Source organism: Malaya genurostris, chromosome 3, assembly GCF_030247185.1.
Source record: "Malaya genurostris strain Urasoe2022 chromosome 3, Malgen_1.1, whole genome shotgun sequence".
In the NCBI taxonomy this organism is placed as follows: domain Eukaryota; kingdom Metazoa; phylum Arthropoda; class Insecta; order Diptera; family Culicidae; genus Malaya; species Malaya genurostris.
The window spans coordinates 209,634,430-209,657,441 of NC_080572.1; the positions used below are offsets into that span (position 1 = coordinate 209,634,430).

Sequence of the window (23,012 nt, forward strand, 5' to 3'; positions counted from 1 at the left end):
ATCAGCGTTTGAAATGCCAGCCACAGCACAATCACTTCATTATCCATGATAAATGTAATAGATTCCACAGTGCAATTCGCCAAATCCTTCCTTCAACGAAATGAACAGAATCGGATGTGTGTACAATTTTCTATATTTCGACGTTACCTTGCAAAAAATGTCCAAATTTATTAGTGCCAAAGATTCGCCAGACTGCGCGACAACCGGAGTAACTTAACAGTGAAATCCCGATCTGAACTGGTCGTTTGTTTATGTTTACATGCTTGAATCCCGGCGCGCCATACTTAATTTCGTGAGAGAATTACCAACACAACCAAAAATGTCTTATCACGCCACCAGTGTATTTTACATCGTGAGTAATTATTGAGCCCCCACCTTACGCTGTCGACTTGCCGACTTCCTTGGCAGTTTAGCTGAAAACTGACAGTTCGTAGAGCAACGTTGAGCAAAATAAGCCAACCCAAAGCGATGCCAAAAATTTTGACAACGCCGTAACGGAGGAAAACATTGTCGTAGCTCCTCTGCTATTTTCGTTATTTCTGGATTAATATTGTGTTCCACTGCCTCAAAGTGCAGTATAAAAGGTAATAATCATTCATTCGAGCAATTTGCCTACAATTAATAGTGTTTTTTTAATAAATTAGTTGAAACAATAAGTCGAAATAATTGTGATTATGCTTTCAGATATCACTCCTAACGCTTCATAATTGTCCGCTAAAAATCGAATGAACATTTCAAAATGAGCTCAAAAGATTCTGAGCAGAACAATATTACGAGCTCAAACGCTTTTGCTAATATAACAGACGAGGAAAACATGCTCACTTCCCCCAAAGCCGTTGGAGTAGGGAAGTCATCCACTGACGGGGATGTTTTCATGAGCGACGACGAGGGAAAAGTTTTGACAACTTTAGAATCATCTAAACCTTCGTCGGTTCCTAAGGAAAGACTTATTATTCACAGCCAAACTATCATTAAACCGGCGGGTGTAGTGGGAAATGGTCCCAGTCCAACAACGCAGGCCCAGAAGGATGACCTGTTGGCTAAGATGAAAAGCCGTCTGAGCAAGCAAATTGATCTAAAAATGGTACCGACTACTCCCAAAGGCCAGTCTTCGCAATCTCAACATGATACTAGCGGATCAATTGAAATTCCTCATGATTTGATACTGGGAAGCGACATACCAGCAACGCCGTTGGCAAGTGGAGCTGCGAAAGGGGAACTCGAAGATCATGATCTAATAGCAATTCTCGAAGGTGATGACGTTGAAATTACAGAGAATGCTACCGAGATTGAAGTAACAGTTGGTGCACGAGAAGCCGGAATGTATAACGAAGGCCAAGTACTGGAAGAGATTCAGATATCCTTTGTCGATGAGCAAGATATAGAGACGGAACAGAAGGAACGCGAAAAAGAAATCGCAATGAGGCAAATGGCGAATTTACCTACTCTGCCGAAAGGACGCCGACCGAAACCGAGATTGCAAGACCCTACAGCCACATCTACTCCAACGCTGAAGATGGATTCCACGCCGAAGGTTACGATTAAAGGGCAAACCACTATCAAACCTGTCCCTAGACCATTACTTATTCCCAAAAAAGAACCGGTTGATGAATTTGTTATACCTGCAGCGAAAGTTGTTTCGTCTACAAGTCCTCTTAAAAACAGAATCGTTACATCTCCTGTTTTGAAAACGTCACCACGTGATATCAAGAGTTCCCCAAATGAATTGATCAGTTCTTTGGTGTCGGATTGGGACGATGAACCAGTTGTATTCAAAGAAGAACCCGTTAGTCCCGTAAAACCAATTCCGAAGCAGTCGTTACCAATGCTGCCTCCACCACCACCACCGCCGTTTGAAGAGCAACCCAAGCGATCCAGAATCATCAAAAAGAAAATTATTTGGGATCCCGATAACCCAGAAACTCATATGTCATTTGCTAGCTTCATAAAATCCAATCGTACAAAGGAAATCATCGAAGAACCTAAACCCAAACAAGAAGTATTGGCAAAACCTGCACCGGTGTTTCGTCCTCCTGGTACCGGGATTCGGCGAAAACGTGCCGAATCTGTAGCTGTGCATATGATGAAGGACCCACCATACACACCTCCTCAACACTATTTAAAGCGGGCTCGTACCCCGGAACCGGTTGCCAAGAAACCGTTAACGAGCAATACGCAGATCTCAAAGGGGTCCATCATTGGCCGCAAGAAGAAAAGTGAAATCGAGAAGCTTCTAGGCGATGAGGGTGCCATCAATATGCTTTACGATGTAGAGTGTGAGAATAGTAATAAGGATCTACTGAAAGATTCAGATATTACCTTGGACTCCGATGACGAAGATGAAAAACTCCTGGCGAAGGCAAAGATAATCACCGATGCTGTCATCAAGCAAGGAACGTCTCCAACAGATATCGCAACGGTAGCACCGAGAGTAAGAACAAAACGAGCTTCTACTCCACAGCAACAGACTTCGGTTAGTCCAGCACCAATGACTGTCCACCCCGCGACTAATGCCACCGCTCCAAGTACCTCACGCAAAAGTGCAGGCCCTTCTAACGGTGCTGCTCGTAAACGCAAGCAAACAAACACCGCATCCGATGATTGGGATTATGTTTATAAATCGCGCAAAACCTGTGACGATGCGATGATCATTCGCCGACGTTCCAACAGTTCTTATTCCAGCTCCACTAGCCCCCGAAGACTTAGTGTCGAACAGCTCAACACCAGTAACGAAACCTCTGCCGACAAATCCAGCACATTTGAGTTCGTGAAACCAAACGATAAAAGCCCATCGAAAGATGGCAATCTCAAAGTTGACTCGTCGCTTGTGGCCAACATGAAGGGCAAGCTGAGCAAAGTACTCGGCAGTAAGCCCAAAAAAGATGAGCTTAGCATATCAATCCCTTCGTCATCGGAGAAAAAAGACAAAGTTTCGCCAAAGCCAACGAAGTCCATCAAAAGTGACGGTGTCACAACTATCAAGCTTAACGAAAAGGAAATCACTAGCGTTATGTCACCGGGAGAAACACTGCAGAGTAAACTGAACGAGTTGACGTTGAAGGAGCTCAGATGTAACCAGTGCGGCAACTACGTTGAAGTGGTTCTCGCTCCTAGGGAGACGAAACTTAAAGATGTCTTCACTATCGAGGTGAGTTTTATCAATTTTTTTCACCGTAATAATCTCTTTTTGGCATTTATGGAACCGGATGACAATTATTACAACATAATTTTGTGATTAAACTACCAATCAATTTGACATCTTTTAATCTAAGCATGCAAAAGCATTTCAATATTACGCTATTTAACAAACTGTTTGGAATTATTTATGTTTCGAGTCAATCAGCACACCAGATTCAGAAAATCACTTAATTTCCTAACACGATTGACTGTTTCCAGCAAGTGGTTCACACTTCGATATATCTTCAGTAGATGCACTCCAAGTTTGGTTTTATTCGGCTCGCTATCGATTGTATTTTACTAGTGGATGGTGATGGAAGGTGAATCTAAAATGGATGCTTTAAGAACGATTCGACTTAACATGAAGCAACATTAATCTTATTTAGAGGTTTAGGTTACCGCATGGACATCGATCTGTGCTAAGTGCACACAACTATTTCTTTTAGTTTCACGTTTCGTCTTTGACCCATCAGTGCATTAGCAGTTTATGTTGAACAGCTAGCACCAGAAAGTCGTCACTATGTTTCTTTCTTCCGGCTTTCCAGTAAAGACAAACGTTTCGTCTTTGAAAACACTTTTTGCATAGAAATGCCACATGCAAAGTGTTTTCAAAGACGAAACGTTTGTAAACGTATGATATGACGTACTTTGAACGATGCCATCTCTGAGGAAAATAAGTTAGATCCTTTTTTGAGTATATGAATATTATCACCCGACGTTTATGGAAAATCGGGAACCATGATAGTCGGAATCGGTTTATTTGGCTGTCTACTGATAAAGGCTTCATTAGTTCAGAGACCAATTTAAAATTTTTGCCTTTTTCATATTTTTACGTGTTTTGTTTCACCGATTGAGGCGAGGGTACGAAATCTTTAACACTTTAAACTATAATTCCGAGCCAGAAGTCGGATCCGGAAGAAATTTAAGTGTTTTGAACTTTTTGTTAAATTCTGTCGCGCCATCTCTGGAAAAAGTGTGTAAGATCAACTGAATTGATTTGTTTGGTTATCTACTGATAATGGCTACCGATTGGAGTAGTTTCGAAGCCAGTTTAGATTTTTTTACGTTTCTACTTTGAGTGACAGTATCAAATTTTTAATACACTTTACCCTATAATTCCGGATCCGTCGAATCCGTATAAAATTTGGAGAAAGTTTTATATGGGATCATAAGAACTTTTAATTGAAATTGAACTCTGAGAAAAGTGAGGAAGTAATTTGAAATTGGAATTATACACTAGTCACTCTGTAAATCAGGAACCGGAAGTCGCATCGAAATAAGATTCAAGAACTTCGTTTGAGACAATTATACTTTTCATTTTCATCTAAGTTTGTGGAAATCGGTTCTGCCGTCTCGAAGAACAGTTAGCGCACTTATTGTCATTATTTATACACATACCGCCCTGTTATTCTGGAACCGGAACTTTGTAGCTATAAAACCTATCATTTGAATCTAAGTTTATGAACATCGGTTCAGCCATCTCCGAGAAAATTGAGTGCAAAAAAGTGGTCAGTATGCCGTCAAATTTGTTTCATTCTTTCGGCATTAGACATTTGCGCTTCGTTGTTAACAAGTGTTTTGCAAAAAGCATTAACTTTACTTCTGCTCAACGGATTATGTTGATCCGTGGGTTTGCATCAGCAGTTCAACATAATCTGTTTTTTTAAGAGGTTTGTTTGTTCAGTAGGGATTACTCTATTGTCTAAAAATTGTTTTGACAGTGTAAAGTGACGTCTCTACTCAGTATCCATGGAAATTTCTTTTCAAACTTCATAGCGCAAAATTCTCTTCAGTGAAAAGGTGCATTTTTGGTTGAATGGATGCGTCAACAAGTAAACTTGTCGTATTTGGAGCAAAGATAATCCACATGCCGTTCAAGAATTATCGATGCATTCCGATAAATGTACAGTTTGGTGCGGTCTACGGGCTGGTGGAATCATCGGTCCTTTTTTTCAATGAGGAAGTACGGCGTGTTATCATGAATGGAAATCGATACAGAACCATGATCAACGAATTTTTGTTGCCAAATCTTCAACAGGATGGTGCCACTTGTCATACTGCGGCCGAAACAATCGACTGATTCGCCCTTATTCTGAAAAACGACGTATCGTTTTTTTATCGTATTTCATTCATATTCCTAATAACGCTAACTAAATCAAAGGTAGCTAGGATTCGACCGAACCATATTCGATCGAAAAACCAATACGACGTTATTCAGAATAAGGGCGATTATTATTGAAAGAACATTTCAATGACAACATTTTTTCGAGAAATGGGTCGGTTATTTTTGTGGGGATACGTGAAATCATTGGTTTATGTGGATAAACCAGCAACGATTGTTGCTTTGGAAACCAACATTTAGCTAGTCATTGCTAAAATACGCCCAAAAATGCTTGAAAAAGTGGTCGAAAGTTGGACCTTCAGAATGAGCTTTGCGAAAAATAATCGTGGTTGCCATATGCCATATATCATATTTAAATGTTAAATGCCAAGAAATTATCTACCAAATAAAAAAAGCTTGACCATTTCATAATTTGGCATGTGTTTAATTGGAATTTCAAATCAGCAAGCTTTCAAAAAACACATAAGTATTACTTGGGATGGGACAAAACCAAGTAATTTTCTCTAATTCCTAATTCATGACAACCTAGAAAAGTGTTGGATTTCATGTTATATGAATAAACCTTTTCTAGATTCTTGGATTAAATTGTAGAGGGCAAACTTAAAGCTACTATGCGAATCTGAAAAATAATCGTTTAAATTGTCAGAAACAATTGGTTTTATGGGAGACAAGATTTTTCGTAATCTTTTATATGCCTTCTTTTCTGGAAATACTAGACTAAATTTTAGCTAGACTAAATTTGTCCTGGAATAGACTCCTAATCTTGAGAAAGAATGATTTTCCACGATTTATTTAAGTCTTGTTGTAGATTAGAGCCGCCTTGAGCTAGTTTCGAACTTGATCAGTATCTAACGGCAGACCGGGAAAAAGTTGAAACCAAATTCATCGGGAAAAACCGGGGAAAAGCCGGGAATTTTAGTGGAAAACCAGGAAAAATATTACTAGCCCTAATATGAGTAACAATAGTTAGCATCGTGATTTTTTTTATTCAATTAGTGAAAAGTAGTAAACAATACCCTATTTTCCGTTGGAGCAAAATCTTCAGTCAAAGTTTTGAAACAGCTTATTGTCCCATACAGGTTCTATGTTTAACAATTTATTGGAAGTTGGGCCAACATCCCATGTCTCATCCAACGATTTTAAAGGGTTTAACAGCAGTTTTAAATTGAATAGAAAGCATCAGAACTGGCTTAGCTGTTATCAAGAACAGCACAATGAAAGCTCATCTTGATAAATAAGCATAATTTGGATGCTGTTGGACTTATTAAGTTTTAGAATAAATATTTAACACACTTGACTTGAGTATCAAGTTATTCAAAATTTCTTAGGAGCTTTTATGTTTATAAGTTTGCCAACGTTGATCCTCTTGAGACAATACTTGTGTAAGATTTCAATAGGACTCACAAAATTGGAAAAGTTGTAAACTTTGATCTTATCAACCGTTTGCAGGGAGTGTTTGATTTCCTTCTTTGAGAACTGAAACTGATTTTTGAGGGCCAGTATAGAATTTTAGAAAGATTTAGAATATGGATTAATTTGTTCAGTGAATCTATATTCAATTTTCATTCAAAGGCCCTCAATTATTCCATAATAAAGGGTTCATTCAGTTTGAGCTTTTGAAACTGACTCCTAACTTAAAAACCTGTTTTAATCCACCTAGTGGTGTAATGATGCCTTTCTAATGTACATATAATATTGTGGTATTCGATTCAAATTTTATCTTCGATTTTTGAAAGAAACCAAGTGATTGTTTCTGCATAACATACAGAATAAAACAGTGCTTTGATTGCGTAAGCCATCCTCAAGAGAACGAAATGGGTTCACTATTATATGCACTTCCGGCACCGGAACCCGAGAACCGGTATAATCGAAGTCGGTTCGTACGGCCACCAACTAACATGACACACAAACTCTTCTAGTACGCACCCTATAATTCCGGAACCGGAAGTCGGATCCGGATGAAATTCAGGAATTTCGTATGGGACCGGAAGACCTTTCATTTGAATCTAAGTTTGTGGAAATCGGTCAAACCACCGCTGAGAAAAGTGAGTGAGATCCATTTTGGTATATATGACCACTATTTCCGGTACTTCCGGAACCGGATACCGAGAACCAGGATAGTCGGAATCAGTTTGTTTAGTTGCCTACTGATAATGACTATCGATTTGTGTAGTTCTGAGACCAGTTTAGAAAAATTTTCACGTTTTTTGTTTCGCCGGTTTAAGTGACGGTGTACAATATTGAACACACTTTACCCTATAATTCCGGAACCGGATGTCGGATCCAGATGAAATTCAGGAATTCCGTATGGGACCACGAGACCTTTCATTTGAATCCTAGTTTGTCAAAATCGGTTCAGCCATTTCCGAGAAAACCTAGTGAGATTATTTGACACATACACACACACATACATACATACATACACACACACACACACCCACACACACAGAGAGAGAGAGACACACAGACATTGCTCAGCTCGATGAACTGAGTCGAATGGTATATGACACTTGGCCCTCCGGGCCAATTTTCACTGGTTGGTTTTTCAAGTGATTGCATAACCTTTCTATATGAGAAAGGCAAAAATGTAATGATTTATAATATGTATACGTCTGTATTGATATATCCCAAAACAATTTCAGGGTTTACATTGCTTCCGATATGAGATCTGTGGCCGGTGGAATATATAACGAAATTGAATTAATCATTGCTAAATTTGAAATCCGGAATGTTATTACTGGATGATCTGAATCAAAGTCAGTGTGAGTAATCAGTTCGCTACACATGCGATATTGATTGATTGATTTCTCATAGAAGATAAATTAGTTGGGCTATTTGGAAATAAGACTGTTATTTTACGTTTCGTCTTTGACTCATCAGTGCGTAGCAGTTTATGTTGAGCTGCTAGCGCGATCTGGCGGCTCATCATAAACCTCTAGGCAGACGTAAAGTTAATGCTATTTGCAAAACACTTTTTGCTATTACACCGTAGTGTAATGTCCAAACTGACATCTCGGATGAAACAAATTTCGGCTATCTAGCCCAACCCATACACAACCTGACAGAAAACAATACGGGTGCAATGAATTACGAAACAAAAAGTTTACAAGAGAAACCAGTACTTCATTACGTTATTGACGGTTACTGTGTATGGTTCCAGCAATATATTCAAAAGGAGCGTAATTTTCATATTGTGACTCACGCAAGAACTCCTGAATGAAATGAAAATATTGCGATTTTTTTCTAACAGCGCTGCATAGCAAAAAACTCATCCATAACTCCCGTCATAGATCTACAAACATTCGTATTTTACTATCTTTTAATTCACTCTGCACAACGTTTTCTCTTTGTTCTGAAAATATAACAATTAATAGTAATTGATAGAGCTAGAAATTAAGTGTTTTTTGAAATGTTGTGTGTGACTAAAGAGTACCTAACGTATTTAGTCCTATCATTGGACGATCTTCTAACGACTCGGATAAAGATAAGAGAACCATAGATTTAATCTTGGTTTGCAAATTAATAAAGACTGTCCCAGAAAGTATGGACGCACTTTGATTTCGCTGTAAATAATTCACAAGTGTTAGATATTCAAATTTATTCTCTACATTTGCTACTTAGCCATTGTAGACTAGCTGGCGCACCTTTTTGCAAACGTTCCTCATTAAATTCCGTACAGACTTCTTGGCGACAAGTTTTGACACTTTTTCCAATCTTCTTCAAACTGTTGAATGGTTTCGGCTGCCGAGACATGTTTCCTAAGATTCACAAAATTCCTCAATTGGTCGAAATTGCCGGCAATTTGGTGGATTCATGTCTTTTGGGACGAAAGTGACATTTTTGGTAGTATACCATTCTACCGTTGATTTCGAGTAGTGGCATGAAGCAAGATCTAGCCAGAAGACAACAGGATCCTTGTGGCTTCGAATCATGGGTAGAAGTCGTTTTTGTAAACATTCCTTGATGTATATTTCGCTGTTCATTGAAGCAGTGGTGATGAAGGGTTTCGAAATCTTACCGCAGCTACAAATTGCTTGCCAGACCATAGCTTTCTTACCAAATTTTTCGACTTCAATCGATGTCTCGGACTGGTTTAACACTTTCCCTTCTCGCACCGTATAATATTGTGGTCCCGGCAAGGATTTGTAATCGAGTTTCACGTAGGTTTCGTCGTCCATGATTATGCAGTTCAAATTTCCAGCAAGAATCGTATGGTACAGCTTCCGGACCCTCGGCCTGATCGATGCTTCTTGTTTCGGACTACGTTTTGGTTGTTTCTGCTTCTTATAGGTTCGAAGATTCAAACGTTCTTTAACACGAAGAACATTTGATTTCGAAGTGCCTACTTTTTTGGCCACATCCCGAACTGAAACCTCCTTCTTTTGCTCGAACGTCTTCAGTATACGTTTATCCAACTGAGGGTTAGCAGGACCTTTTTTTCGACCCGTTTTCGGTTTATCCTCAAAGGTGTTACCCTCACCGAACTTCCTGATTGCATTTCGCACGGCTTTTTCACTTACTCCTTCCATTTTTGCTATCTTTCTCAGTGACACTCCGCGTTCTGTGCGCCATTTGTACACAATTTTCCGACGTTGGTCTGATGAAAGTCCACGCATTTAGAAACAAACTAATGAAAACGAATAAACAACTGCATAAGTGGTTAGAGAAGAGTGTAAACAACAGGACGCAGCCATAAAAATAGACCGATCCTGAACCATTGCGAAATGGCAGCGGTTTTTCGTTGCGTCCATACCTTCAGGGACTGTCTTTAGTATTGTTCTTCAAGATTCAGTACAGGGTCCGGCACTCGAAGTGTAACCAATTAAAAAAGCCATAAATTCAGTTTGGAAAATTACTTTTACTTAATCTAAAGTACAAAATGTGTAAAAATAATACAAAATTCAGAATCAATTCACTTTTGCTCGATATGACCACCTTTTGCCTTGACTTGATCACTTGAGAGAGCGAAGGAGTTGCTTCGTTTGGCCGAAAGCGGTCAATTTCCGAACATTGTATTTTCTGACGAGAAAATTTTTCCAATTGAGCAATTCGTAAACCCTCAAAACGATAGGGTTTACTTGACCGACCGTTCATACGAGAATTTGAGTCATCGATTGGCCACCAGGAGGCAGCACCCGCAACAGATAATGGTTTGGGCCGCTGTAACCGCAGATGGGCGCTCTCCAATCGTTTTTATCGAGCCTGGCGTCAAGGTAAATGCGACATATTATCGGGAAAGTATTCTGGAGGTTGCTTTGAAGCCGTGGGCAGACAAACATTTCGGTGGCAGACCATGGACGTTTCAGCAGGACTCGGCACCGTCTCACAAAGCTCGAGTGAACCAAGAATGGCTGAAAAACAACGTTCCGAACTTCATCACGTCCACACAATGGCTCTCGAATTCACCAGATGCGAATTCAATGGATTATTCTCTTTGGGCCATTTTGGAGAGCAAAGTCCGAACTAAAAGATACACCAGTCTCGAGGCGCTGAAAAAAGTTATTGTCCGCGAGTGGGCCAAAATACCTGCAAGTCACATTCGGCCAAACGAAGCAACTCCTTCGCTCTCTCAAGTCATCAAGTCAAGGCAAAAGGTGGTCATATCGAGCAAAAGTGAATTGATTCTGAATTTTGTATTATTTTTACACATTTTGTACTTTGAATTAAGTAAAAGTAATTTTCCAAACTGAAATCATGGCCTTTTTAATTGGTTACACTGCGAGTGCCGGACCCTGTAGAATAAATTACTTCACGTTCATTGTTCATTGAAATGTGATGAGCTACTTTTGAACCTATTGATGAAAAGAGAAAAATTATACTTATACTAAACCATAGTAACTTATAATTATTTTATTATTGTCAAGAAATGCTAGCAAAATTTATTTTACTTATTTAAATATAAAAATTTAAACCGCAGATTGTCGAAAAACAGATACATTGTTTCCAAATGTTATTCCATATACGACACCATTGTGGAACCAGAGACCCAAAACTTTTACTTATATTCTCGATGTATGGGAGCTGTCAAATTGTCCACGGGTTGATCTAGCCGTACAGATTTAGATAATCTGAAGGGGAAAAACAGCTTATTTTTAACCCCCAAATTTATGCAAAAAACAAGCCGTTTTTTCCCTTTGAATTATCAAAATTTGTACGGCTAGATAGCCGAAATCTATTTCGTCCGAAACGTCAGTTTGGACATTATACTTCGGTGTAATAGCAAAACGTGTTTTGCAAATAGCATTAACTTTACGTCTACCTATCAGTTTATGTTGAGCCACCAGATCGCACTAACGGTTCAACATAAGCTGCTACGCACTGATGAATCAAACACGAAACGTAAAATAACGTTGAAAATGGGTATGTGCACCTTACAAAAATTTGGGGCTTAAAAATAAGCTGTTTTTGCCTTTCTCATATAGAAAGGTTATGCGATCACTGTGAAAACCGACTTTTTAACCGAGGCCGAATTTCATATACCATTCGACTCAGTTCGACGAGTACGCAAAATGTTTATCTCTCTCTCTCTCTCTCTCTCTGTGTGCGAATGTGGGTATGTGTGTGTATGTAACATTTTTTGCACTCACTTTTCTCGGAGATGGATGAACCGATTTTCATGAACTTAGATTTAAATAAAAGGTCTTGTAACCTCACACAAATTTCTGAATTTTATTCGAATTCGACTTCCGGTTCCGGAATTACAAAAAAAAATGCATAAAAATGATTTTGCAAAAATGCAAATACAATAAGCAAAAAAAAAGAAAATAAGTGCACTTACTTTTCTCAAAGACTCAGAGACGGCTGAACCGATTCTTTCAAACTTAGATTCAAATGAAAGGTTCAATTGGCCTTTACAAAGTTCCTGCGTTTTATTTTGATCCGACGACCGGTTCAACACTCGGTTCCGGTACTTCCGGAACCGGATACCGGGAACCAGGTTAGTCGGAATCGGTTTGTTTAGTTGCCTACTGATAATGACTATCGATTTGTGTAGTTTTGAGACCAGTTTAGAAATTTTTTACGTTTTTTTTTACCGGTTTAAGTGACGGTGTACAATATTGAACACACTTTACCCTATAACTCCGGAACCGGAAGTCGGATCCGGATGAAATTCAGGAATTCCGTATGGGACCACGAGACCTTTTAGTTGAATCTAAGTTTGTTGACATTGCTCAGCTCGATGAACTGAGTCGAATGGTATATGACACTTGGCCGTCCGGGCCAATTTTCACTAGTCGGTTTTTCAAGTGATTGCATAACCTTTATATATAAGAAAGGTAAAAGTATAAACTGGTCTCGAAACTATTGCAATCGGTAGCCATTTTCAATAGACAACCAAGCAACCTGATTCCGGCTATACTGGTACTCGGTTTCTGATTCCGGAAGCACCCGAAATAAAAAGTAAAATAATGTCTAAACTTGTTTCAAAACTATTCCAATCGGTAGTCACGGCCAAACATTGTGGCTTTCTTTGTTCTTGGGTTTTTGATCATGTCGTTTATAATTTTCCCGCCGAACTGAGATTTACACTTTCACTTCCGGAAGGAACGAGAATGCTCTGTACAAATACTTCGAAATTGCAGGTATAAATTGTTGGTTTTCCAGCGTGGCCAGAATATTCGACATATCCGAAAAATACTTCAATTAGCGGGCCAATTATGATGGTCTTGTTCGGATACGAAATATCTGTTGAAAGCTTAAATTAAAGGAAAATGAAAAAAAAACCTAAAGATAGCCGATTTGAGCCTATTCCAAAAACCGGGAATTTTTATTTCGTAAACCGGGGAAAACCCTGGAAATTGAAATCGGCAATTCACTTGCCCCCCCTGCTAACAAGAAAACAGATTGGAAACTATACCTACGAATATAACAATAAAATGAAAAAAATGCGAAACAAATACCGCAGAGACGGGATTCTGACCCGTAATTTCCTCCTATCCAGGCCAAACGATTCCCTTAACCTATTGGAGAAAGCAACGGGTTTTCGTTTCACAGTTGTGTTCGTTAGATACTAATTTTACAGATAGCCTTGAAAAACAAAAAATGAATTTAGTGGTAGTGTTGAAAGAACTGATTAGCTCGGAAAATTATTCTTTGAATCAACAGTTTTAAAAAGTCTTATTTATCTATAGTCTTCAAAAAGACTTTTAATGTTTAAGGTAACCTCGTGAAAGACTGTAAAAATCGAAGCAACTTTGTGTAGCCAATAAAATTTCCAGCAGCCAAGAGCTACCTATCATTCAGTAATAGCCGTTCAACCGAGAAGGTTGTGTATAGAAGCGTACAGTTTAATAACGCTGGTTGGTTTACACGCGTTAAATACGACAACGGTTGAACTACAGGTAGAAACCTGTTGGCAGCAGCCGTTAAAACGTATAGTCGTGCTGCATAAGAGAGCCCTAGTGCTGGGCCAAGCTGGTGAAGGAAACAACAAAGGGCGTTTCCCAAACTCTACCCAGGCCGCAATATACAGCCACAAGTGCTGAGCAGGAGAGTGCAAAGGCACATCGAAGAGGAAGAGTGCAAAGGCACATAGAAGCAGGAGAGTGCAAAGGCACACCGGTGCGAAGGCACTTCGGTGCAGAAGCATATCGGTGCGGAGCACTAGGAAGAAGGAGACAAGACAACTCGGTCTTTCCACTGCCATACAACACGCAGGTATACACCGGTGACCTGCGCTGGTTACAGCTGGCGAAGACGAAAGCAAATCGGAATTCGAGTGGTGCTGGATGTCAGGTAGCAGTAGCATCACATCATATTCTATCGCTACAGTGAGCTTCAGCATTGTATCAACGTCCAGATACATCCAACAAGAACATCTAGAGCAACGAGGATCTACACGGCAGTGCAACGGAGATAGACAACAATTTCAAGGTAGAAGTTTTTTCTTTTCCTTTTGATTGAGTACTGTGTAGTGTTGGTTTCAAATTTTATTTTAAAGTTTAGTTAAAAATTTTAATGTAATGGATGAATCCATGGACGTAAATCCTAGCATGAATCCGATACCCCCACGAACGAAAAAAATATCAGGAGAGCTCTTCTGGGCCTTGGATAGTCTTTTTTAGACGTATATCAAAGCCATTAAACATTTTTCAAATTAATAAAGGTTTGACATCACGATACTCTTCAATCAAAGAGATCATAAAAGTAAATAACGATAAAATTCGTGTTGTGGTAAATAATTTGAAACACGCGAATGATATTGTCTCTTCGGAACATTTCAATAAAGAGTATAAAGTTTACATACCCTCCAAAGATGTCGAAATTGACGGTGTTGTTACCGAAGCGAGTCTTTCGGTAGATGATTTACTCAAGCATGGTGTTGGTCGTTTCAAGAACTCTATGCTTGAGGGTGTGAAAATACTGGAGTGCAAACAACTGTACTCAGTAGTTCATGAAGAGGAAAAAAAAGTTTATCGCCCATCAGACTCGTTTCGAGTGACATTTGCCGGGTCTGCGTTGCCGTCCCATGTCTCTATGTCGATAAAATTCGCCTCCCTGTTCGGCTTTTTGTTCCAAATGTAATGAATTGTACGAACTGCAAAAAATTCGGCCACACAGCTACTTACTGTAGTAATAAACCAAAATGTATTAAGTGTGAAGGGCCTCATAAAGATAATGATTGCAACAAGGAAATTGAAAAATGTATTTATTGTGGGAATAGTCCTCATGATGATATTTCAGTATGCACTGCATTTAAAGTGCACAAAGACAAAATTAAGCTTTCTTTAAAAGCACGGTCTAAGCGCACATATGCAGAAATGCTTAAAACGGTCATTGATGTCCCCCCTTTGGAAACCGAAAACGGGTTTTCAAATCTAGAGGAACCAGAGGACTCTGACTCTGACGAAAATAGTGAAGGTAATTCGTTTATCACTACCCAAGGGTCAGTTAAGAGAAAGAAGTCTTCCTCCAAATTACCAAAAAAGACACCTAAAATTTCATCTTCAAAAAAAGATCCCCGTGTTAAACAAAAAAAGTCAAAACCAAAGACTGTGCCTCCTGGTTTGTCAAATTCACAAACCAATCCAGGATCTAGTACAGAAAAAGATAATAATCCAGTGGGCTCCATTTCACAGCCACCAACAGGATTACTGAAGTTTTCGGAAATTGTTGAATGGATTTTCTCAGCATTCAATATATCTGAACCCTTAAAGACCCTCATAATGGCATTCCTTCCAATAGCTAGAACCTTTTTGAAGCAGTTATCAGCTCAATGGCCAATTGTCTCAGGTTTTGTATCTTTTGATGGATAATTTATCACCCGTCGCAAATGATACAATCACTGTCCTGCAGTGGAATTGTCGAAGCATCATGCCAAAACTTGATTCATTTAAAATATTATTGCATAGTCAAAAATGTGATGTATTTGCTTTATGCGAAACATGGCTTACTTCAAACATAGCTTTAAATTTTAATGATTTTAACATTATACGTCTCGATAGAGACTCTCCGTATGGTGGAGTGCTTTTGGGAATTAAGAAATGCTATTCCTTTTATAGATTAAACATCCCTTCAACTTCTAGTATAGAAGTTGTTGCTTGCCAAATAAACATTAAAGGCAAAGATATTTGCATAGCTTCGGTTTATATTCCTCCAAAAGCACAAGTTGGACAGCAACAGCTTAATGAAATGGTTGAAGCCCTTCCTGCACCACGATTGATTCTGGGGGATTTAAATTCGCACGGTATTATGTGAGGTTCCGTTTACAATGATAGCAGATCATCTTTAATACAAAACATTTGTGACAATTTTAGCATGACGGTATTAAATATGGGTAGCATGACACGGATCCCAAGACCTCCTGCACGCCCAAGTGCATTAGATCTATCTCTTTGCTCAACATCAATTCGACTAGATTGCACCTGGAAAATACTGCCTGATTTACACGGTAGCGATCATTTACCAATCATCATCTCAATTAGCAGTAGCAATTGCATTGCTACTTCCGCTAGTATTCCATATGATTTGACAAAAAATATCGACTGGATTAAATACCAAAGTAGTATCTCTAGTATTTTGAATTCAATGGAAGAGCTCCCTCCACTTGAAGAATATGACTTCCTCATTTGTTCGATTCTGGAGGCAGCAGAACAATCCCAAACTAAACGCTTTCCTGGGCCAACGACTAACAGAAGGCCTCCCAACCCCTGGTGGGACAAAGAGTGCTCAGAGGCTAAACTCGCAAAACAAAATGCTTGCAAGACGTTTCTAAAACGGGGAGGAGGAACTCCTCAGAATTTTGAAAAACTTATGGTTTTAGAAACCAAGTACAAGAGCATACTTCGAGCCAAAAAATGTAGCTGTAGGAGACATTTTGTCGAAGGTTTGTCAAGAGATACCTCAATGAGCACTCTTTGGAACACGGCCAGACGAATGAGGAATCGTACCGTGGGCAATGAGAGTGATGAATACTCGAACCGATGGATATTTGACTTTGCTAGGAAAGTTTGCCCAGATTCTGTTCCTACGCAGAGCATTATACGGGAATCTCCTCCAAATAATGGTTTTATTAATAACCCATTTTCAATGATGGAATTTTCTATAGCACTCTTGTCTTGTAACAATAACGCTCCAGGGTTGGACAGAATTAAATTCAACTTGGTGAAGAATCTGCCCAACCTCGCAAAAAGACGTTTGTTGGAATTGTTCAACAAGTTTCTTGAGCAAAATATTCTTCCACCTGACTGGAGACAAGTGAAAGTTATCGCCATTCAAAAACCGGGGAAACCAGCTTCCAATCACAACTCATATAGACCCATTGCGATGTTGTCCTGCATCAGAAAATTGTTCGAAAAAATTATTCTACGACGTCTCGACACTTGGGTCGAGACGAACGGTTTGTTGTCAGATACTCAGTTTGGCTTCCGTAGAAATAAAGGGACGAATGATTGCCTTGCATTACTTTCGTCTGACATCCAAATTGCCTTCGCTCAAAAGCAACAAATGGCATCTGTATTTTTAGACATTAAAGGAGCATTTGGTTCAGTTTCCATTGATGTTCTTTCAGACAAGCTTCACCAAAATGGACTCCCAGCGGTTATAAATAATTATTTGCACAACCTTTTGTCAGAGAAACACATGCATTTTTCACATGGCGATTTGGCAACACTCAGAAATAGTTACATGGGTCTCCCGCAAGGCTCATGCCTCAGTCCGCTCCTCTATAATTTTTACGTAAATGACATTGACAGCTGTCTAGTAACCCCATGTACACTAAGACAATTGGCAGATGATGGCGTGGTTTCAGTTACTGGACCCAAAGCTATTGATCTGCATAAACCATTGCAAGATACCTTAGATAACTTGTCCGATTGGGCTGTTCATCTTGGTATCGAATTCTCTGCGGAGAAAACAGAGTTAGTCGTCTTTTCAAGAAAGCATGATCCCGCGCAGCTTCAGCTCCATATGATGGGAAGAATGATCCAACAGGTTTTAACTTTTAAATACCTCGGGGTGTGGTTCGATTCCAAATGCACGTGGGGAGGACACATTAGGTTTCTGATAACAAAATGCCAACAAAGAGTAAATTTTCTTCGAACAATAACAGGATCTTGGTGGGGTGCTCATCCGGAAGATCTAATAAAATTGTATCAGACAACGATACTTTCAGTGATGGAATATGGATGCGTTTGCTTTCGTTCCGCTGCAAACTCTCATATTATCAAACTGGAGCGAATTCAGTATCGTTGTTTGCGAATTGCTTTAGGGTGCATGCATTCGACACATACAATGAGTCTTGAAGTTCTGGCGGGAGTTCTTCCATTAAAAGATCGATTTTGGGAGCTTTCATCACGCCTGCTAATAAGATGTGAGGTGCTGAATCCCATGGTAATTAATAATTTCGAACGACTAGTCGAGCTTCGATCTCAAACAAAATTCATGACAGTATATTTTAACCATATGTCACAGGAAATCAACCCTTCAAGATATATTCCTACCCGTGTCAGCCTCCTAAATGTCCCTGACTCAACTTTATTTTTCGATACATCCATGCAGCGCGAAGTGCGTGGAATCCCGGATCATCTACGTTCGACGGAAATCCCAAAAATATTTTCAAGTAAGTTCAGGCATATTGACTCTGAGAATATGTTTTACACGGACGGATCGCGAATTGAAGAAGCGACAGGGTTTGGTATGTTCAACAATAATGTTTCGGCCTCATTTAGGCTTCAAGAACCTGCATCTGTTTATATAGCAGAGCTAGCAGCAGTTCAATATAGTTTGAGTGTAATCGTCACATTAATTCCAAACCATTATTTCCTCTTCACAGATAGTCTGAGTGCAATTGAAGCCATTCGCTCAAACATGACTGGCAAGACTGAACCGTTTTTCCTGGGCAAAATAAAACAGTACCTGAACGACATATTGAACAATAATTATCTAATCACTATAGTCTGGGTCCCGGCTCATTGCTCCATTCCTGGCAATGAAAGAGCCGATATTTTAGCCAAACGTGGTGCTATTGAGGGTGAAATTTATGAGAGACCAATTGCTTTCAACGAATTCTATAGCTCGTCTCGCCAAAGAACACTTGCCAGCTGGCAAGCTTCTTGGGATAAAGATGATCTGGGTCGGTGGATGCACTCAATTATTCCGAAAATATCGACAAAGGCATGGTTCAGGGGACTGGATGTGAGTAGAGATTTCATTCGTGTGATGTCTAGACTCATGTCCAATCACTACACGTTAGATGCACATCTCCTTCGAATTGGGCTCTCCGAGACTAATCATTGTGCTTGTGGCGAAGGTTATCGAGATATTGATCATGTCGTTTGGACATGCGTGGAGTATCGTGATGTCAGATCTCAACTAATAAATTCTTTGCGTACCCAAGGTAGACTATCCAATATCCCAGTTCGAGACATTCTTGCTTGTCGTGACCTTTCATACATGAAACTTATTTATCATTTCATAAAAAAAACTGGAGTTTCAATTTAATAAAGGCCCCTTCCAAGACTTAGTTCTGATCCCAGCTGCGTCCATGAGTTCAACCAATAGCTAAATTAGAATAAAAATAATGTAATGATACAAACAAACTCGAAACAGTTTATGAAATTATTAACAAAATGTCTGAAAATAACAGCTTATTTTATAATTTATAGAAGTTAATCGTTTGGTTCAAATAATATTTCCGAGTAGATTTCATAATTAATGACGAGTTACCTAAGATGATATTTAAGTAATAAGAGAATATGTTTGAATAAATGCAAAACGTTGTGACTATGTTAGAATTAAATTAGGATAAGAATATTATGTAAAAGTGATGCTACGGCGAAGAAAAACTTATGTAAACTGCCTTAAGAAATAAACGTATTTATGGAAAAAAAAAAAGAGCTACCTAGCTAAGCGTGCGGTGCGAAGTACTATTCAACATCGATTCGCTTTTTTAGTTTAGTGTCTAACTGGATTCAATTTATTGGCAAATTAAACAATCCGCTTATCAAAACATCTAATGAAGTATTTTCCTCTATTCACAACAATTTTAGTTGATTAACGAGCTGAAGTCGGTTCTGATCGTGTTGAAGAGTAGTCCGTCGGTACGGGCAGTACTAATTCGCTCTAGTGGAAAGCATTTTTGCCGCGGAATAGATGTATCTTATCTCATCCAAACGAACGGGGAAAAACGGAGAACCGCAGCTCAGGTTTACAGCGGTCACTTGAGGTATGTATGACTTTGCTCGAACGACTGCTCTAAACTAAACTTTTTCTTTGTGCAGAAATTTTCTACAAACACTGGCAATGTTCAACAAACCGTTGGTGGCAGCAGTTCATGGCGATGTTCTTGGATTGGGTGTGACCATTCTGCCGTTATTCGAGTGTGTCATCGCACCCGACAGTACAACTTTTTCCACCCCGTACGCACAGTTTGGACACCTCCCGGAGGCAATGAAAATTTTTAGTACTGCTAAAAACTTGAAACCGAAAGCTGTAAGTTCTAGTGCAAACTAGAATAACTAGTAAAATAACAAAGTTCGTTTTTTTTATAGCTCACGGACTTACTTTACCTTAATAAGAAGGTATCGTCGACTACAGCTTTGGACTATGGATTGATCACTGAGGTGGTCCCTCCCGAGAAGATGCAGGACAGAGCCAATAGCGTCACCAAGAGGCTGTCATCATTTTCATTACAGGTAAGATCAGTAGGTCTGTACAACAAAACGATGTGTTGTCGAATCGAAAATAGGCTGATAATTGAAGAAACGATTTACGGCACGAACTCATTCACCACCAATCGTAATCGTGTATCGGTACGCAGCGGGCTAAATAAGCCGGTCCCTTATAAAACAGTTCGCTAACTTCGTTCTGGTGCTCATCCAAATCGAACTTGCACTGATGTGACTGTGGGCAGGTACACCGGTGAAAAATGAATCCATAATCGCGACGTGCGTAACCACAGAAATCCAACGGTTGACATCGTTCCATTTCTTAAAAAAAAACGACGTTCAGATCGGTTTGACATTGATTGTATCGTCAAAGTAAAAAACTTACCGACACATCTATAATTATCCACAACCGTCAGTTGATGTCGTGCGTCGTTAAAATTTTCACCTGTTTGATTCACAAATACCCAATACTGCTGCTGGTTATCGCAATGACAGTGCACCACTATCGAAACATTTTTTACACCATACTTCTGGTAAAGAGTTTTCTTCTGTAAAGCAATATCATTCTCCGTGCAGTTGATCAAATTTTTCGTTGATGAACAAAACTTCATCTGCGTACGGCTGTTGACGTTCATAATGTGGCCATGCTTGGTATGGGTGACAGGGCAGCTTGGTGTGTTCAGTGGACAGCGACAAATTTTCTCCACTGCACTCGGCATCCAGTAGCGATGGTGCACGATATTGCAAGCCTCGTGTTCGTGACAGATCCCCATGAAGGTATCCTGGAACAAGCACATTTTTTTCGGTATAACACAACGAGTAATAGAACAAAAGATATACGTAATCTTCGTAGTGATATTTATACGCTCCAACGGCCGAAGTGCACAAGATAATCGGCAGTATTACAAACATGAATTTCCTCTCCATCAGAAGTAATTTTGGTTCGTAATACATCGTGCTTCCGGAAAACACTCAAATGTCTTGCTTGAATGTCAGATGAAAACTGCTGCAGGTGTTTGTGTTATACAGGAAATCATTTCTAGGAAAATCTTTAAACCAACGTAAAGATGTACGCGCTAATTGTGACTGATTTTGGCATCAGTCAGGAAAGCGAATAACACCGCATCATGCAGCCGCGGTATGTAAGTAGTGTGATCCATATGGAAACCAATTTGTTGAACTGTTCGCCATCAATTTTGAGATTAGTAAAAACACACAGCAGAAGCATTAAAGTGTGTCATTTAATGTTTCCAAAAATTAGAAGAAAAAATTGAAAATTTATAGTAATCCCACCCACTACCACGTAAACTTTTTAAATGTGGGTCAAACTTTTCTGGCCGTCACTGTTCGGTCACTTAGGCCACTTAAAACGGCAAGTTACTGAAAGGAATGGAAACTGTGAAAATCTGTTCCATCAATCAGTTCGTTCTCGGTTAAAAGGTGCTGCTTGCACAGAAGGTGATCTTGCTGAAACAGAAATGAAGCATGGACCGGTGTGTCAGACAGATGGGAGACATAAATAAACTTCGCCTAGCATGAGCAGGTATGGAATGATTCAAAAGCGAATGGAAAACATGAACTGAACGCGGTATGATGACATGGACGGCGAATGTGTTCCGTTATGTATATTTAAGTGTTAATTTTCCCAACATTAGGTGCTCATCGAATGTGTTTTTGTTTTTCCTCCATTAATGACAATCTTTTTTACGTACGACATAAATTTTAAAATTTTCTTTCCCATCTCATCTACCAGGGGCTGAGATCGATTAAATCAAATCTTCGCCAGGAACTGTTAGCCCATCTCGATGAGCATCTCATCGCCGAACAGAAAAAACTTTCTCAACAGTGGATTACGGTCGAGTGTCAGGATAAGTTTAAACAATTTTTGTCAAAAGGCGGTGAATGGTGATGGACCGACCTGTCGTAGTAAGTGACAACCATATTTTACTTCATTTTACCTTATTTTACATAATTAATCTACTTGACATTTACCGGTCGAATTCGTTCGACGATCGAATGTCTGGTGAGTAAAAATACTCACACCATTTGTTTAGATGATTCACATTTCGAACACTCAAAGAAGAAAAATTAAAGGCAAAGGGCCGGAGAACGATATCGTTCATAAAAAATTAACTTTTTTGGATTGTTTTTTTTCCTCTACCAATTAAATTCCGTTTAACAAAGCGATCGAGGGGTTCAGTGCATTAGGCAAGATAGCACTTCCTAAGTTTAGGATTAAAACTTATTTCATGCATTGTTCATGGTTATGATAAAAGATGTTTATGATTTAACGTACTTCCAATGCACATATTGAAGTATGATGATCGGTGAAAAGATTTCTGATAGTCAGACATTAGTGCAAATATTTTTTAATCACACGGAGAAAATATACGAAAACCGTTCTGTTCTATGAAATCTGTTAGGTTAAATAAGTATGCAGAGGAAAACGTTTCAAATTGAAAAAAATCATTGCGTTTTCCACATAATTGTACTTTGAGAACTACAGAATAAAGATTTTCGTTAACATGAATTTAGATTTAACCTTGTGCGTCGTATTATTTGTTAGAAAAGTTGAGAATATTTTGAGATCATTAGTAAATGATTCT

At 39.2% G+C, this 23,012-nt stretch overlaps 2 protein-coding genes across 2 annotated transcripts; one reads left to right on the forward strand and one right to left on the reverse strand.

Annotated features, from left to right (window-relative positions):
* The first annotated feature begins 481 nt into the window (after positions 1–481).
* Positions 482–22,947, forward strand: LOC131435555 (uncharacterized). The gene is made up of 6 exons (XM_058603569.1): positions 482–584; positions 685–3,148; positions 19,789–19,964; positions 20,020–20,230; positions 20,290–20,433; positions 22,160–22,947. Exons 2-6 carry the CDS (start codon positions 740–742, stop codon positions 22,313–22,315), a joined length of 3,096 nt encoding a protein of 1,031 aa, XP_058459552.1. The 5' UTR covers positions 482–584; positions 685–739; the 3' UTR covers positions 22,316–22,947.
* LOC131435556 (U-scoloptoxin(11)-Sm6a-like) lies at positions 20,450–21,448 on the reverse strand. Its single transcript, XM_058603570.1, has 3 exons — positions 21,247–21,448; positions 20,792–21,188; positions 20,450–20,727 (listed from the first exon to the last, which is right to left on the reverse strand). Exons 1-3 carry the CDS (start codon positions 21,358–21,360, stop codon positions 20,525–20,527), a joined length of 714 nt encoding a protein of 237 aa, XP_058459553.1. The 5' UTR covers positions 21,361–21,448; the 3' UTR covers positions 20,450–20,524.
* Positions 22,948–23,012: the final 65 nt, after the last annotated feature.

What these genes read in the sequence shown, in the direction of transcription:
- LOC131435555 (XM_058603569.1), top strand. Translation starts at nt 740, where the DNA reads ATGAGCTCAAAAGATTCTGAGCAGAACAATATTACGAGCTCAAACGCT. An exon ending in AAGATGTCTTCACTATCGAG is followed by an intron (nt 3,149 to 19,788) that starts GTGAGTTTTATC and finishes CAACAATTTTAG; the next exon opens with TTGATTAACGAGCTGAAGTC. An exon ending in TGTCATCATTTTCATTACAG is followed by an intron (nt 20,434 to 22,159) that starts GTAAGATCAGTA and finishes CTCATCTACCAG; the next exon opens with GGGCTGAGATCGATTAAATC.
- LOC131435556 (XM_058603570.1), bottom strand. Translation starts at nt 21,360, where the DNA reads ATGTATTACGAACCAAAATTACTTCTGATGGAGAGGAAATTCATGTTT. An exon ending in AATATCACTACGAAGATTAC is followed by an intron (nt 21,189 to 21,246) that starts GTATATCTTTTG and finishes TGCTTGTTCCAG; the next exon opens with GATACCTTCATGGGGATCTG. An exon ending in GGATAATTATAGATGTGTCG is followed by an intron (nt 20,728 to 20,791) that starts GTAAGTTTTTTA and finishes TTTTTTTTTAAG; the next exon opens with AAATGGAACGATGTCAACCG.